General features: G+C 35.5%; 1 protein-coding gene across 1 annotated transcript; it reads left to right on the top strand.

Annotated features, from left to right (window-relative positions):
• Nucleotides 1–2,059: 2,059 nt before the first annotated feature.
• Nucleotides 2,060–6,301, top strand: LOC123864514. Its single transcript, XM_045905002.1, has 8 exons — nt 2,060–2,083; nt 2,740–2,828; nt 3,439–3,568; nt 4,146–4,285; nt 4,591–4,651; nt 4,877–4,985; nt 5,444–5,539; nt 6,242–6,301. Exons 2-8 carry the CDS (start codon nt 2,759–2,761, stop codon nt 6,299–6,301), a joined length of 666 nt encoding a protein of 221 aa, XP_045760958.1. The 5' UTR covers nt 2,060–2,083; nt 2,740–2,758.
• Nucleotides 6,302–18,890: the final 12,589 nt, after the last annotated feature.

Below are 18,890 nucleotides of genomic sequence, written 5' to 3'. Positions count from 1 at the left end.
CACCGAGGGTACCTTTTTTTCGATAAATCAAAAACTATTATGCATAAAAACAAATAAAAATCTGTTTTAGAATGTACCTTGGGAGTTATCTTACTTTGAAAATTGAAAATACTTATTATTTGTTCATGAACACATTTTAATTTTTTTTGAGATGTAATCACGAATTCACGCCAAAGTCATTACTAAAAGTTACCACTACGAACCATCGAATTAACCTGTTATATAATTTGTCAAAAAGAAATTAAGAATACGAAAAAAAAATAGTTCACAATATTTATTTTTCATTTAACATTGAAGAAGCCTTCTAAGCCGCCCACGAAATCCTAATGTTATTTATATGGAAAATATTTGTCGTTCGCGAGCGCTTTAAATTCATAAGGGCGACATTCAGTTGGGTAATCCTTTAGGGTAATGGCCCATAAAGCCCTCCCGAAATGCAGCGGGTCCAATGAAACAGGATATCGCTGGATCAACGCGGTTCGAGTAGCAATAACGGGTGATATACAACGAAATAGCGCTCAAAGTGTTTAGCAATTTAAAAAAAATTGTAGGTATTATGATACATATATATATATATATATTAGTAGTCTCAATAGCTCAACGGTTATAGGAGCGGACTGAAAACCGAAAGGTTGCAGGTTCAAACCCCACCCGTTGCACTATTGTCGTACCCACTCCTAGCACAAGCTTAATGCTTAGTTTGAGGGGAAAGGGGAATGTTAGTCATGATTGAAAAATGACAAATATTCTTTAAAAAAAACCTACATTTTTTACACCATAGCTATACATAATTCTATAGAGAGACTTGTTATGACCATTGACTTGATATCTATCAAATCTATGGTGATGACTGACTATGGATCTAACCGCATGCATTACGAACTTGAAATTTTTGACAGTAGGTTCCTTTTCCTTCAGGGTCTTAAGGTTTTATAGCACTCAGGAATAAATCTGAAAACCGCGAATTTGTGGTTAAATCATTAAAAAAAAATTAAAATGTGTTTCAATTTTCAAAGTAAGTGAAAGGACTTTACCTGTACATTCTAAACGAGATATTTATTTATCTTTATGTATAATATTTTTTGATTTATTGTGCAAAATGTTGTAAAAATACCCGAGTACAGAACCCTCAGTGCGCGAGTCTGACTCGCACTTGGCCGGTTTTTTTTAACCTCAGCTTCTATTGATGATTCAAGAGGTAAACTTAATAAAGCTTTCAAGAATAAACCAGTGATATTATGACTACAATAACGTCTATAAGAACAATCTTTCAACATCAAAACTTATCCAGAAAAAGTCCTAAAAGAATAATATTATATCAAAACATGATGGATGTTCGAAAAGTATCGACAGAAAAAAAGCGTGAATAATTCAACAAGTTGTAAAGAATTACAAAGTTCAACGATGGAATGGAATAAAATTCTGTGGCGATACGAATTCTTTTTAAAGAAGCCCAGGCATGCGCAATGTACGCCTATAGAACGGAGTGGAATGGAGGCGCAGCGTCTATTCAGCGTCAGGTTTCCGTACCCGAAAGGTGCCAACGGGAACCTATCCTATATAATGCTGTCCGTCCGTCTATTTTTGTAACTCCGTTCACATTATAGTTTATCCGACTGCGTCGAAACTTTGCACAGTATCTGCACTTATACTAACGCGCGAGTTTGCAATGCATGCTAGGCATTAGCTTTAGATTATATTTTATTGATTAAAACTCAATGAGTCTTAAATTATTTAATGATAGGATAATCTTAATGATTTGCGTTTATCATAACATATTGTTCAATAATTAGCTGTCTTTATGCTGACTATCACGATCAAATCAGCTCTTGTAATACGAAAATTACGTAATTTAATGTACCTTCTATGCATTGTTATTTTAAAAATTTCCAAAAAGCCTGTTATAGATAGTAAAAGTCAGGCGATAAAAATGATTGCGATTATCATTTGATTCACAAATCGTAATAAATCAGATACGATTAAATCTGGTAATCCAATGATTATGAGATAAATGTAGTCGTGTTTCCTATTCCTATAAAATAGTATGAACGATAATTTTGTATGCATTTCAACGGGAGAATAGGTAAGCATAGGCTCTTGATTAATATAAATCTTGATTAATATAAAATTAATTAAAAATATTCAGTTACCATCATCATCTTGATCCTCTTGGTTCTTGATTAATATAAAATTAATTAAAAATATTCAGTTACCATCATCATCTTGATCCTCAATATCAATCTTGTGAGCCTCAATAGTTCAACGGTTGAGGAGCGGATTGAATTCCGAAAGGTAAGTGGTTTAAACCCCACCCGTTGCACTATTGTCGTACCTTCTCCTAGCACAAGCTTTACGCTTAGTTGGAGGGGAAAAGGGAAAATTAGTCAAGATGGTTAACTACTAACATGGCTAATAAAAATGGCACAGAGAGTGCAGTTCTCTTCTTCTAGAGTGAGAAGGGCTCACGCTTGCCAAGTGCGGATTGGCAGATTTCCTTGACCTTTGAGGAGAATTATCAGGCATGTATATTTTTTTACGATGTTTTCATTCACCGATAAATGAAGTAATATTTAATTGTTTGAAACGCACTTAACTCCGAAAAGTTTAAGGTATCCAACCCCCAACTTTCCCCATAAGAGGTTAACCATAGGCGATCACGGCTCATAAATTCATAGCATCAATGTAGGTAGAAAAGTTTAAGATTTCACTATACCTACTTAGTATGTTTTATTATTTCAGCTCAAAATATAATCCTACAATGAAGTCATTAGCTTTAGCTTGCTTACTCGCCATTGCTGCGACAAATGCCTTACCACAGTCAGAAATTGGTGAGTGTTAAACTATTTATCAATTATTATAATACAATAATAAATGATTGATAAAGTAAAATGTGTTGTGTAAGTAAAATATATGTTCAAAATTCAAATCAGTTTGTATGTTATGGCTATCTTCCATTTTTTATTGCAAGATAGGGTTGCGCTCGACGACAGTCATCACACTAATATTATAAAGGAGAAAGTTTGTGTGTGTATGTTTATAGATGTGTGTGTATGTTTATAGATGTGTGTGTGTGTGTGTAAGTTTGTTACTCTTTCACGCAAAAACTTCTGAACCGTTTTGGCTGAATTTTAGAACGAAGATAGATGATGGACCCTGGATTACCTAATACATAGGCTACTTTTTATCTCGTTAAAATCCGTGGTTCCCGCAGGATTTTAAAAACCTATATCCACGCGAACGATGTCGCGGGCATCAGCTAGTGCTTAATAAAAACCGGTCAAGTGCGAGTCGGACTCGTATTCGCCGGGTTCCGTTCCAATAGCTTTTAGCTATTGCAAAACTTTATAATGAGTTATCGCAATAAGAGAGAAAAAAATCTGTTTGTTTTGCATACCATTTTAGTATTTAATAATAATTGTTTTATTATTATTTTTACAGTTCCTGCACAAAACAGAATAGTTGATTATTGGCTCATAGATGCAATCGAGATATTAACTCAATGGATCAAGAATAAAGGATTAGATCCCGTAGAAACCGATATTGAGTTGGATTATGTCAGTCGAGATGGGTAAGATAATTGTGACTCATCATCATCAAAGATTATCGAAATGATAAAAAAGCATAAATTTAAAAGGATGGATTTCCAGCAATGCGCGGGGCTGCAATTGCTTGTAAAGGGCAACCGCCGAATTTCTTGCTGGTTCTTCTACGATTCAAAAGCACTTGTATAAAAATAAATTCTATTCTATTCTATCATCATCGAAGAATCAGGTGGACCGTAGTCCACTTGAATGCTAGCCAAGTGTGGATTACAAACCTTTAAGAACGCAGAAACATCTCGAGGAATGCAGGTTTCTTCAAGATGTTTCTGTCACCATCAAAGCAATTGATGTAATTATTTATTTAAATATATGTAGCATGGTTATCTTATATTATATGTTACTATTCATCACTAATTTATTAAAATATTCTATTCATTTAATATGTTAGGAATGTATTTGAATTTTAAACAATAAGTAGGTACATAATATTTTCAAAAAAAAAAGTACCACTCAGATGGTTACATTACAAATAAGTTCATCATCTAATAACATGCATGTTTTAAATTTTTATTAATCTATTAATATACTTTTGTCTTATTTTAGACTGCTTCAAATTGTAGGATTAATTGAAGGATTACAATTCAAAGGTATCAGCGACATTAATATTGACAATCTTTACTACAATATTATTTTGGGCAGACTCGATATTGACTTGGTTATCCCCAAGGTCTGGTTTCATATTGGTAAGTTACAATTTTTTTAACGAAGCTCCTAAAAACCTAATCAATATTTTTCTTTCATTAATTAAAAACTAGTAGAATTTGCACTATAACAAGTTTTTTTTCCATTATTTATAACCAGTTAATGTTATCTCAGAACAAATTTAAAATATAAAAACAGTTTCATCTTTACTCTGCATCCTGTAATCAGAGTTATCATTAAAAATTCAATATTATTTAAAATATGAGATGTTTTTACAAAACTATTAGTAACTAACTTGTAGTTTTTAACATGATCTAACAATAGTTCCGTATTTTCTTGTTTTCAGGTAACTCTAGAATAAAAGCAGTATATGCAGGTTTAAAAGCTGACCTTGAAATAAATGGGAGGTATGTTTCTTCTTTTTTTAATACTATTTATCTTGTCTTCCAAACTTCGAATGATACTAGTATTTAACTAGTGATTATTAATTACAGACTATTTTGAAACGCTACATTTTAACTGTTTATTGATTTGCGTTTCAATATTACATTGATTTGCATTGTCGAAGATACTTCAAGACCTTATCCAAACATTGTTTTTTTATATATTTTTATTTTCTTTCTTTATTTCAGCCTTATCTTTTTCAACATCCGTATCGCCGGTGACGCTCTTCTGAGACTGTTTGGGGGATCAGTCACTATTCTCAACATGAATCCGAATTTCAGCATAGAGCATATTGATGTAATATTTTTTTATTATAGCACGCAGTTTTAAAAGTGTATTTGACACTTTTAAAACTGTATGCTGGCGGCTTTTAAGTTAGGACTTACTGCGTATTTTTTGAAACTCCATGAACATTTTGCATATTCAAAATTCAACATTATAAGAATGCAACATTCTAAGCCGGAAGGTTTTTGAAAATATGCTTTTTTTCTCACATCTTTAAGTTTATTATTGCTAGCTGTATACATATAGACAGATTTTTTTCTTGTGCTCAGGCGATGGCTCACCTTATATTTATTATTTGCTGTATATCTGCTGTTTGCATTATTTTTTGTAGACTACTCTGTTCTTTATTTAACAAAACTTAAAATTGTAATTTTGCTAATAGGCGTAAAATGACATTGAGATTGAGAGCTGAATTATTTGTACATTATGTATTTTATCAGTTTTACTAACTGCGTTTAACATATTTTTAGGCGGGATGGACTCTACTCGAATCTGGTGAAGACTACTCATGCTGGATAAACAACATCTTCAATACGGAAATTCCTAATTTTCTTGAGACTTATAAGGTAATACTGATTAATTAGAGTTTTTTTAAATACTCTCTCTCACTTCCTCACTGTCTCACTCACTTTCTTCTTTTTCTTGCCACACTCATACTTTATTTGGGGTTGAGTCTCCTTGTAGTACAGTGTCAGGATATTCTGTCCTGGGTATAACTCCCTGTGGGTCTTCCTCTCCCTTGTCAGCTTTTCTGAGTATAGTCCTGGTATATAGAAATGGTTATTATCTGAATCAATAGACTTAAATTTTTACTACTGTATAGATTTTTTCGAAGGCTCATAATTTGAGTGATAAATTTTACCATCTAAGTATAGCAATCTAATACGTATTTGCCTATGACAAATTATTTCTCAGTGATTAGAGGATCTTCCAACATACGTAAAATCCACGTTCTTTGTTACTTTTAAGTGTAATAACCATTTTTTATCGCTTAAACTAAAAAAACACGTCAAATCACTGTGAGGTCACTTGTCAGTATTTCATAGAAGCTCGCATACTAAGCGCGTGTTTTGACGTTTGATTAAAAGATACTGATTTGACTAGTAGCCAAACACCAAATTAACTCCATGATAAAGTTTGTAATCTTAGTTACCAAGAGTTTGAGCTGGGCGTTAAGTCTGTAGTACTTTTCATTTATAATTCATATTATAAATGAAAAGTTAATTATATCATTATAATAATGTATTTAGATTTTTTTTTGCTTTCAGAATGAAATCAACACTGTGATTGGAGAACAGATCAGGCGAGCTGTCAATAGGTGGTGGTAATCAGATCTTGATACTGCTGCTCCAGATTGTTCGAAGCATACTTTAATTTTCTTACCTGGTTTAAATTAAACTACCTGTAGGTATATTTTACATCAGATACTTGGAAGCAATCGTGAAATGGTCATTTGACGAAGTAACCTTTTGGGTCTCCTTTCTCAAATATGTTACTCAAATGAATATACGCTATCACAACACAATTTGGGTTTTACATTCATCTAGTACTTCTTAAGGTATTCTATTTTCTGTGGCCTTACCTCAAGTTTCAATATAAATTCGAATTAATTCACGAACTAACAGTAGCACCAGTGGTGACTATAATTCAAAATCTACCACCAGTTTATTACTAGCAATAAATTATTCAAGTGTAAATAATGCAGATGAGGGTAGTTATAGTTGTATAATTGGAACGGAACTAAGTTTGTCTATGTCATATCTACATAGTTCTCAGTTCGTAAATTAATTAACAGAAGACTCTTTGACACTCGCTCCATACATACGTAGTTTCATTCTCATTTGAATAAACAACCAAACCAACCAACATAAGCAACCAAAGTCAATGTAACTTTGTAGACACGTTTTAGGAACTATCTGTGGTTTGCCAGATTTCTGTAAAAATGACTAGTTTTAGAGTTACGCGGGTTTAAAGATTTGTATAAGTATAAATCCTTGAGCCTGTATAAGCAAAATATTTTGACAAAAGTCTGGAAATTCACAGACACAAATTACATTAGCTTCTAAAACGTATTTACAAAATTTTATTTGGAGCCAAACTACGTTTGTTTGGAGCACGCTACGAATAAGCCCCTATTAACAGACCTTCCTTACTTAATTAATTTCCAGTGGGACAGTGTTGTGTACACAACTAAACAAACGGAATAATATGATATTTATGAGTTGTTTGGGCACGAATTTTCCTATTGTAGTTTGTAGTTGCTACTTCGTGCTATTATATTCATAGCCCCCAAGGTAAATGGGGCATGTAAAAAACCGTACTATTTTCATACTAACAAAATGTAAAAGTTTCTCTATCTGACTCCTAGCTTTTGTTGTACGGATGTATAAACGTCGGAAACGGACAACTAGTTTTTATCCCAGAAAATCAAAAAAATCCTATGGGATTTTCAAAAAACTAAATCGACTGGATAAAGTAGCAGACAACGTATTGACCTCTGCAACTTAATTTAAAAAAAAATCCAATAAAGCCAAATAATAAAAAAAATAAAGCCAATGCTTTAAAAATAGAGGAACTCGATATCAGTTAAAGAAAACCATAATGTATAAAATTATTTAATGGTAAAATCCTAGAAAAGCACAAAATAACACGCATACAAAGTCACACTTACACTAAAGCTATTTCATCGTCGAAGGTATCTCGATTTGATCATTTCCCACCGGCCAGAACTGGGGGCTATAATTTCATCGGGAGCAAAATTTCACCCATACGCTGTTCGAATACATCTCAATACATCAAAATCCTTAGTACGACTTTGCATATCTCACCAAAGTCGATAAAACACCGACCGTCGAAATACTCTAAAGTAAAATGGATGGTGGTAAAGTAAAATGGATGATGGCTATCTATATTTTGTTTTACGATGTTTCCGCTTTGAGCGCTGACAGAGTGAACTAGAGTGAGAAAGCTCTCGGTTTGGATCCTTAATCGACGTTTGTCCAATATTAGGCTAGGGGTGACGTGAAATCAAAGAAAAATAGTCGTTTTCGTCAAACTTCCGTCACTGGGACGGTTCCGCCTCCCAGTGACGTTGAAGCTTCAATGTTTTGTTACAAGTTTCCTAACATTTGTGAACAGTAGGTATATGTAATATGTTGAACCAACTGAGTTTAAGACCATTTTGCTTACACATCACCACACTCGAAATTGGTGTCTGGAAATCCCTACAAGAGACTTATGTCCAGCCCGGACGTCTATTAGTTTTGTCAATGATGACTCGAAATATATCAGAGTTGTCGAAATAGCTCAACTGTACTAAGCCTACAAAATCAGAATTTCGAATACATCTACATAGAATAGTCTGTGCAATTCTGAAGATATGAAAAGCGTTTAGCTTTAGACGAACCGATTGATACCTATACCTAATTCTTTTTTATTTGATGGCAGTTGGTTGGCCATTGACTGCGATTTCTTTTGGTGGTAAGTGACGATATAAACTACAATAGAAGTGGGTTAATTTGAAATTACGTGTAACAGCACTTATAACTGCTTATCAGAAGTCGTTGATTTTAGTGTTGTAGATTTTTATCAAAATTATCGTATACATTTATAATCGTATCGTTCACTGTTGGTATAAAGATTTATTGCTATGCAGCGTGAGCGATCGTTGTGAACGTGAGAGGAAAGGAGAGCGGAGTGACCCGTGGGTGTGATTACCACAGCTCTTGCCGCGCTTACCAAAAAACAGCACCCTGAATTATACTGAGCGAGTGTTTTGATTTATGATCTTTTGGGACGTATTTTCATACATTTCTTAATTTTCGTACTGCTGTGCAATAACGTAGCTATAAATCGTATGTTTCACAGTTGCTATAATGTCATTAGCAATGCAGCGTGAGCGATCATAGTAAACGTGAGTGGAAAGGAGAGCAGAGTGGCCCTTGGGTGTGATTACACCGCTTTTGCTGCGGTTTAAAAAAAACACCCTACATACTCAGCGACTCTTTTGATTTATGATATTCTTGAACGTATTTTTGGGTTTCATTTTATTCATTTCTTATTTTTTTATTTTCATAGATCACAGTCCGCGCTACTGTGGAAAAACGTAGTTATAGTTGGTATAAAGTCATTAGCAATACATAGTTACGAACGTGAGTGGAAAGGTGAGCGAAGTGGCTCGTGGGTGTGATTACATCCGTCTCGCTACTGTTATCAAAAAACAACACCCTGAATACCAAGCAGGAGGGTTTATTGCTGGTTCTTTTTAGTAAAAGCAAGCGCACAGCTATCTGTAAAATATGAAATAATGTATATTATTTTGAGTTAGATTGGTTTTTTATAACTGTATAGAAGGTATAATCGTAAAGTTCACAGTCGGATAAAGTCATTAGCAATGCAGCGTGAGCGATCGTTGTGAACGTGAGTGGAAAGGAGAGCGGAGTGACCCGTGGGTGTGATTACAAAAAACAACAGCCTGAATTCTCAGCGAATGTTTTGATTTATGATATTCTGGAACGTATTTTCGGGTTTCACCCTATACATTTATAAATTTTTCTAATTTTTGGCGTAGTCTGGAGGTCTGAAAAATGGAGGTGCCGGGTTCGATTCAGGAGCCATTTCTGAATTTATAATTTGTATATCACTACCTATAATATTATAAACGCCTAAGTGTGTTTGTTTGTTGGTTTGTTGGTTTGTTGGTTTATAGGTTCGTTGGTTTGCCTTTGAATCACGTCTCAACAGAGCAACGGATCGACGTGATTTTTTTTCGTGGGTATAGTTAAAAACATGGAGAGTGACGTAGGCTACTTTTCATCCCGGAAAATCAAAGAGTTCCCATAGTATTTGTTAAAAACCTAAATCCACGCGGACGAAGTCGAGGGCATCATCTACTTATTTATATTTTAATTTAGAAAACTAACAATAAAGCTAGTTCTTCGTTCTTTCGCCTCGTCCTTCCAATATTACTCCGCCGGCTATTGGTTTATTTTTGGTCTGGACAATAAATTACTATTTGAAGTATCGATATAGAATACTTTGTAAGCATGGAAAAAATCATTGTAAATGTAATCGGCTTTTGGTAAATAAATATTATAATAATTGGATTGAATACCACCCTGTAGGGAAGCTTTTTGTAACATAAACTCGTTATAAGAAATAACAAGAAATAGGTATTATAAAGGCTTAGAGGGTTTGCTTCTTGAATTTTCATATTTTCTGAGACGGAAAATCTTTATAAAAGACCAAGCTAATTAGGTACCTCCTAAGGATCGCCTAATTAGTGCTTGTACAGCTGAAAATAATTTTCGTATTTTCTTCGGTTGGTAATTTAGTAAGTTTGCAGTCTAAGCGTAATTTTATCTTTACGTTTTATAAAGTAAAATATCCCTATAAGAAGAATAAATGTCATTATCCTCTCAACTCATTTCCGGTCAACTACTGAGCACTGGTTTCCTGTCAAAATGAGAAGGCTTTAGGTTGGCAATTTTTACACCTTTGTAAACATTATAGTCTATAGTTTGCAGGTTTCCTTGTGTTTTTCTTCACTATTCAAACAAGTAAGTGATGTTTGTAATTCTATCACAATTTTTTTAGCCGTTGACTGTGGTCTCATCTGGTGTTAAGTGATGAGATGGAAGTGGGCTAGCTTGGAAGAGGTATGGCAGTTTTATTAAACCCATATCTACGATTATTGGTTTCCAGACGGAATCGTACCAGAACGCTAGATCGCTTGGTGGCACGGCTTTGCCGGAAGGCTCCCATCAGATCAGACCATTTAGAAATTATGTAAATTTCTAAATTGCACTCCCCATTTCTAAGTGTCGGATTTGAATCCCCCGCCGGGATTCAAACCCCCCCCCCCCCACTATCTCACCGCTACGTCAGGTCTTCGAAAATAATGTTCGATTGCTAAAAACTTACTTTCGATGAAAAAGCTGCGAGATATTTTTGTCACACAGATTGTTCTTGGGCTGAGCTTATAATACCCAAATATAAATCTCTTCCTTATCCCTTTTGCACATATTCAAGGACAGAGTAAGTTATGAGTCGCATTTGTTACTCGCGCGTGGGTAATTTACTTGTGTCGGGATTAATTTATGTGACAGAAGGTGAGATTTGTTTGTGTGATAATTCTCCGTCAGATTCTACCTACGCATTATTTCGTAGTCAAACTTCTGTATGCACATTGTTTTTTTATATTATTTACACATGTTATAAGTAGAATGATAGCAAAAACGAAGACAGAATGATACCTAGTGATGATCACTGTTAAGATACCACAAAAATCCGATTTAAAAAGCTCTATTTTTCAAAAGTTCGCTATGTGCTGCAAATGAAACATCTGACTGGCCACTAGAGGTCAACGAACGTTGCGTGGTTGGGTGCGGTGAAATCAATGCCGTGGGGCATTAACAAGTTTTGCACGCTTATAAATTGCGGGTTTGAACAATACTAAATTACAAAAACTACATGTATTAGGAAAATGGTTATTGGTATTGGATTGTGTTTAGGTAGTATAATAATAACACTACATTACACTCTGTATAATGTTATAATTTTTAACCCCCGACCCAAAAAGAAGGGTGTTATTAGTTTGACGTGTGTATCTGTGTATCTGTCTGTGGCACCGTAGCACCTAAACTAATGAACTGATTTTAAATTAGTTTTTTTTGTTTGAAAGGTGGCTTGATCGAGAGTATTCCTAGCTATAATCCAAGAAAATTGGTTCGACCGTTTGAAAGCTCTTTTCTAGTTACTGTATCCTTCACTTGTCGGGGGTGTTATAAATTTTTAATTTACACTTGTATTATATTCGTTTAGTTTAAAGCATGTCAAAAATATTACAATCATCAAATCCCATTACAAAACGGCAATTCCATGAAAATCTTCCAATCAATACATTTTCCCTGCGGACAAGGAGATTCATGTCAGCCAAATCACAACTCATGATTGCCGATTTCCCCAAGGAGACATAGTCAATGATACTTGATTGAATTCTCGAATTAGTGTCATTTCAAAAATTCTGAGAGATATAAAGAAACCTTCACTCTTGATTTGTCTTCAATTTTCAATTCAAAATTCAAAATGTTTTTATTCAATTAAACTTTTACAAGTACTTTTAAATCGTCAAGTGCTTCTACCACTCTGGTTTGGAATCCCAGCAAGAAACTCGGCGGTTGCTCTTTTCAAAGATTTGATAATAGGTATACAATATTATGCCCATGAAAGGGATCTTCGACCGAGGGCACGTTGTTTCATCTAACTTTTCAGAGTTAAGTGAGTCTTAAGAAATCAAATTAATATCACCTGATTTAGCAATGAAGGGAAACATAGGGATTAAACTTGCCTGCGAATTTTCCATAATGTTACCAAATGTGTGAAGTCTGCCAATCCGCAGTTTGCACTTGGCTGGCGTGGTGGACTGTGGCCTAAACTCATTATTCTGAAAGGAGACCCGTTTCCAGCTTTTATGGACCAATGATGGATTGAAATGAAGATCATCATCATCATCAGCCTGTGGACATCCACTGTTGGACATAGGCCTTCCCTATAGAGCGCCACCACGCCCGGTCCTCAGCCTTCCTCATCCAGCCACTTCCCGCCAGCCGCTTTATATAGTCGGTCCATCGTGCTGGAGGGCATCCCACACTATGCTGCTTAAACGCGGTCTCCACTCAAGGACTTTCCGGTTCCAAAGGCCATGGCCTCTACGACAGGCATGGCCTGCCCACCTCCACTCCAGACCTTGGTTCCTGCGAATATCTTCATTTCGTTTCAGCACCATAGGTGAGGAAAATGAAGATAACAATGATGAATTGATAACCCGTAAGGCCGGACTGCATTACAGCGGCCAACAGTGTTGTGTGACGCACCGTTTTGCGTCAAAATATTCTCTTTGCCGTGACGCGCCGTGCTGCACCGATTTAGTGCAACATGCACCTTACGTAATGATTGACCAGTGTAAATTAATTTATAACACCCTCGGTAAGTGAAGGTTACAGTAACTAGAAAAGAGCTGATAACTTTCAAACGGCTGAACCGATTTTCTTGAACAAAAACAAACTAAATTAAAATTGGTTCATTAGTTTAGGAGCTACGGTGCCACAGACAGATACACAGATACACACATCAAACTTATAACACCCCTCTTTTTGGGTCGGGGGTTAAATAATTAATACTGTGACGGTTTGCGCCGCGCTGATCAGCGCCACTGCAATGTAGTTTGGACTTTGAAACCACTAAGTAAAACCGGGGAGGATCAGCTAATATTTGAATACATAAAAGACACCGAGATAAAATCTTTGTAATATAAACTCGTGTTAAACTGCGATGAGGTTGGCGGTACAGCGGCTGTAATCTCGGCGTGCAATCACCATAACAATAGCTTTTAAGGAGCTTCGGAACTTCTTGTTTTAATATAGCGGTTAAATTTAACGATACTGCTGGTTCATTTAGGAGATAAAGTATTACTTGAGGTGACACATTTTTAACCCCTGACCCAAAAAGAGAGGTGTTATATGTTTGACGTGTGTATCTGTGTATCTGTCTGTGGCATCGTAGCTCCTAAACTAATGAACCGATTTTAATTTAGTTTTTTTTGTTTGAAAGGTGGCTTGATAGTGTTCCTAGCTATAATCCAAGAAAATCGGTTCAGCCGTTTGAAAGTTATCAGCTCTTTTCTAGTTACTGTAACCTTCACTTGTCGGGGGTGTCATAAATTTTTAACTTACACTTGTTAATATATGATACCTGTGACTTATATACCTTCGTTATTTAAAAAAAAGAAAGATTATCTGTATATTGTTCCCAACACAGGGAAGAACGATCAGCGACTATGAAATTTGGATCATGGTAGCATCGGGAGACAACAAGTAAAAAATGTATAATTTTTTTGTGTCAAAGTATAAAGTGTAATTTTTTTATATTTTCTTTGCAATGTATCTATTTGAAACTACCTCATTCATTGCCAAACACTTAGAATCATAGCAACCCGCTGCCAGATACCATTAACAGGGCTCTCTCCGTCACTCGTTTCATACAATCATAGTTCCAATTTCATTTGAATATTAAGCAACTAAAGTCCATGAAATTTTGCAGAAATATATCTGTGTCTGTGGTGTTTTAGATTTTTCTAAAAATATTTAGTTTTAAAATTACAGGGGCTCAAAGATTTGTATGAAAATTTTTAAGACCGCGTAACTTTGAAACCGAATATTTTAACAGAAATCTGGAAAACCACAGACATAGATATTAGTTTCTTGAATATGTCTGCAAAATTTCATGGACTTTGGTTGCTTAATATTCAAATGAAATTGGAACTACGATTGTATGAAACGAGTGACGGAGAGAGCCCTCTTAAAGTTTTATAGTTTAAGGGTGTCTGACAGGGGGCTGCCAGCTATCTGTATGGCCAGCTCAATTCGTTCAGTAGTTTGAGCTGTGCGTTGATAGATCAGTCAGTCAGACAGTTAGTTAGTCAGCTTTTTCTTTTATATATATTCAGATGCATATCTATACTAATAAATAAAATTGGAGTGTCTGTCTGTAATTTCGAAATAACTACCGCATATTAAGGTCATATGGTTATTTGAACGATACTATAACCGAATCACACGTTTTTAAAATTTTTGTCTGTCTGTCTGTCTGTTTGAAAAGGCTAATCTTGGGAACGGCTGAACCGATTTTGACGGGATTTTCATAGACAAGTAGAGAATTGACCAGGGAGTAACATAGGCTACTTTTTTAACCGACTTTCAAAAAGGGAGTTGTGTTTTTCTACCTATGTACACCGAAATCTCCGAGATTTCTGAACCGATTTGCGTCATTTCTTTTTTAATCGATAGAGGAACTTTGCGACATTGTTTCATAAAAAATTTGGAGTCCAACTCCTCAATCCTGATGCTGCAGGGGATCTGACCAGTCCACGCGGGCGAAGCTGCGGGCATCAGCTAGTTTGTCTATAAAATTGGTAGACTCTCCATGCGTAGCCGGGACATAGCAACTAGTGTATAGGTGGATAATACGAGTGAATTTCACCGGTAGCCATTCGACTATGCAACATGGTGACACATGTTGCACACAAACATCGAACGTTTACGACACCACATGCCCGTATTACTATTAGAGAGAGAGCCCGCAAGAGCCAAACCTTTGTTATTTTATAAAAGACTAGCTGATACCCGCGACTTCGTTCGCGTGGATGTAGGTTTTTTAAAATTCCCGTGGGAACTCTTTGATTTTCCGGGATAAAAAGTAGCCTATGTGCTAATCCAGAGTATAATCTATCTCCATTCTAAATTTCAGCCCAATCCGTTTAGTAGTTTTTGCGTGAAGGAGTAACAAACATACACACACACACACACACACAGACACACGCACACACACACACACCCACACAAACTTTCTCCTTTATAATATTAGTGTGATGAATGTTTGTCTGCGTATTGTCCCCAACACAAAACTCAAAATCATTTATTCAAAGGAGGTACTATTGTACACTATTTGTTGGTCAGAAATGTTCGATTTGTAAGATGAATCTAATGGTGATAATTAATTATGTAAACTAATAGCTAAAGCTACGAAAGTTCCAAACGCGTCCAGGTCTGAGAAGAGCCCACAACAAACTCAACCGGGTATTCATCATAAATTCATCACAGGGAGGAACGAACAGCGACTATGAAGTTTGCATTATGGTTTTAACTTTCCACTTTATTGAATTGTTAAAGTTTAAGCGTGTCTGGCAAGGGGTTGCCATCATACAAAGTGTCTGGATTTATTATATACTATAATTACTATACTAAGAAAATAAAATGAAAAATTACACTTTACACTTTGATGTAAGATTTTTACACCTTTGTTTGTTTATCTGAAAAATCCACCAAGATCCAAGCTTCATAGTCACTGATCGTATCTTCCCTGTGTTGGGAGCAATACGCAGAGAAATCAGCTTTTATAAAATGCCGAAGGTCTGGCCCTCATGGGCTCTTCGTCCATATGTTTCGGTTTAACGTACGTGTGTTTTGAATATGGAAATTCGAAAAGGGGGACCTGTATTCGCTTGTTTGGGATTACACCCTACTGTGAAGATAACCTGTAGACTTAGATTAATGTATTCAGTCTAAGACTTTGAGGTAACTTCTCTGATGCAAATACGTTCTGAAAGCTCTCAGATTCGAGAACCGGTCGTACAGTAGAGAGTACTATTATATAGTCTGTTCGCTTAGATACGGTCGCCTTTGTTTCGCGTCGCTTATCACGTATTGTAAATTGTCAAAGGCGCAACTTTAAAGTTAGCCGTGTGGGGTGTACACCCGCAGGAGAATTTGGCATCTACATACTCATATTTTTCATTAGAACTCTCTTTGCTACCTAATTTGAGTTTATTATCGTATTCGTACTTTTTTACAATAACCATAAGATAAAATGGTACTTATTCTATTTTATTCTATGGAAGAATAAAATACTTTATCTATCAAACAGTAAAATTGATAAAATAAAAGCGAAATAATAAAATTTAGTTTTACGCGATAAATTAAACAACTCTTTTGTGATGAAATCATACAAAAAAGCCTTTAATCGAAACTTCGCCCATTAAAAGTTTCAGGACATTTATCAAAAGATACCAAAAAAGGCTTCCGTCCCTATCCCTACCGGTTGCCGAGTTTTGTAACCTTGTGTTTCCGAAACTGGGGAACAAACTTTATCTCACGATGTACCGACTTTTGGTTATATCTGATCATGTATTACTTTCAAACCCGGTGTAAATTGTGCCTTGCTTAGTAGGTGAAGCTGAATGAAGGGCTAATGAAGCAAGTGTTCTGAGGCAGCCACTAACCAATATTTTAAGCAAAACCTTCTGTTGACCAACCCTTTGACTGTTTCAGTTAAAATAGTTTTTACTATTATGTAAAGAAGTGATTGAGAACTTTAAGTGGAAGAAATAATAAAGAACGCTTTGACTTAATTCATACGAAAAAACTTCGTATGAATTGTAAGTCAACGTTCAACCCAAACCTGAAGAACACGCATTTATACCTACTTTTATTATATTTCATTAATGTTAAACAGAATATCATACGGATTTAATTACTTAAAAGCTGTTCCACCGTTCCCCATAATAATACAACAGCTTCACTTACAATCACAACCTAAAACAAACTTTATGCAGAAATTAATAAAGTAGAAAATTGTTTGGAAAGGTTTGAAACCAGTTGAAGGCAAAATAAATGGGTAGCCATTAAAAGTTGTGCTAAAGCAATATGTAAGGATATCGCTAAGTTACAATGTAGGGGAGTAACTTTGTTCTGAGTTACATGAAATCAGGATGTATGTGGGCAATAATTTCCATGTGGGTGGATTTACTGGGCTTGCGGAAAAACCTTTTATTAATATTTATGGCTTCATTTATGGTTAACTAGTCGATGCCCGCACTTCCGTTCGCATGAAGTAAGGTTTTTAAAAATCCAGTGGGAGCTCTTTGTTATTCCGGGATAAAAAGTAGCCTATGCCCGTCCCTGGGATGTAAGCTACCTCGGTACTTAATAGATGTTGCTTACTATTTTGTCCAGGTTGATGTACGTTTTTAAAAATCCATGGAACTCTTTCATTTTCCGTTACAAAAACCGGCCAAGTGCGAGTCAGATTCGCGCATTGAGGGTTCCGTACTTAGGTATTTTTCACACATTTGGCACGATAATTCAAAAACTATTACACATAAAAATAAATAAAAATCTGTTTTAGGATTTACAGGTAAAGCCCTTTCATATGATATCCCACTCGGTATAGTTATATTTTTTTGAAAATTAAAACACATTTTAATTTTTTTGAAAATTAAAACACATTTTAATTTTTTTTTTTAATGATCTAACCACAAATTCGCGGTTTTCAGATTTATTCCTATACTTGTGCTAAAAGATCTACCTAGCTACCAAATTTCATGATTTTAGATCACCGCGAAGTACCCTATGGGTTTCTTGACAGACACGACAGACAGACAGACAACAAAGTGATCCTACAAGGGTTCTTTTTTTCCTTTTGAGGTACGGAAACCAAAAAATAATCAGTGCCTAGATAAAAGGTGCGAAGTTTTGTTTTCATTTCGCCAACATTATGACGAAGTTATGGCAAAGTTTCACAGCTTCTAGCGAATCGCTACGTTTGACAGACACGTACTGGGATAACGAAGTTGTCGCACTTTGTAACGCGGTTTGCAGCGGAAATGGACTTTGTATTGTGGTATAAATAAAATTATCGTGCAAATCTAGTTGCAACTTGCAAGTGAATTTAATTTGCAGTGACAGTTTTACTTCATTCTAATGAATTTATACACTTTGCATTTGCAAATTATTTAAAAAAAAAACCGGCTAAGTGCAAGTCGGACTCGCGCACCGAGGGTTCCGTAGGTACTCGGGTATTCTTTTCGACATTTTGCACGATTAAATTTTGAAAAGGAATATGATTGATAATAACAATAACCCGGCATTTGGATCGGCGTGATTTTTCAAAAACGCTTTCATTATTGGGGCCTATCTAATCTATATACAAAACTAGAGGATGCCCGCGACTTCGTCCGCATGGATTTATATTTTTGAAGATCCCGTGGGAACTGTTTGATTTTCCGGGATGAAAAGTTGCCTATGTCAATTACAGGGACGCAAGCTACCTCGGTACTAACTTTCATACGAATCGAGTTTCAAGCGGATGAGTATTTAGGAATCCCGCGGGAACTGTTTGTTTTTCCGGGATAAAAAATAGCCTATGTCCTTCCCCGGAATGTATCCTAAGTCTGTACAAAATTTCATTAAAATCGGTTCAGTGGTTGAGCCGTGAAAGCGTAGCAGACAGACAGACAGACAGACAGACAGACAGACAGACAGACACACTCTCGCATTTATAATATTAGTATGGATGAGGTAG

The sequence above is a fragment of the Maniola jurtina genome, chromosome 4 (assembly GCF_905333055.1).
Source record: "Maniola jurtina chromosome 4, ilManJurt1.1, whole genome shotgun sequence".
Taxonomy (NCBI): Eukaryota; Metazoa; Arthropoda; class Insecta; order Lepidoptera; family Nymphalidae; genus Maniola; species Maniola jurtina.
This window is presented reverse-complemented; position numbering and strand designations above follow the sequence as displayed.

Excerpts from the sequence above, each read along its gene's own strand:
- LOC123864514 (XM_045905002.1), top strand. The coding sequence starts at position 2,759 with ATGAAGTCATTAGCTTTAGCTTGCTTACTCGCCATTGCTGCGACAAAT. Across the intron at positions 2,829-3,438 it reads CTTACCACAGTCAGAAATTG|TTCCTGCACAAAACAGAATA; the intron begins GTGAGTGTTAAA and ends TTATTTTTACAG. Across the intron at positions 3,569-4,145 it reads GATTATGTCAGTCGAGATGG|ACTGCTTCAAATTGTAGGAT; the intron begins GTAAGATAATTG and ends GTCTTATTTTAG.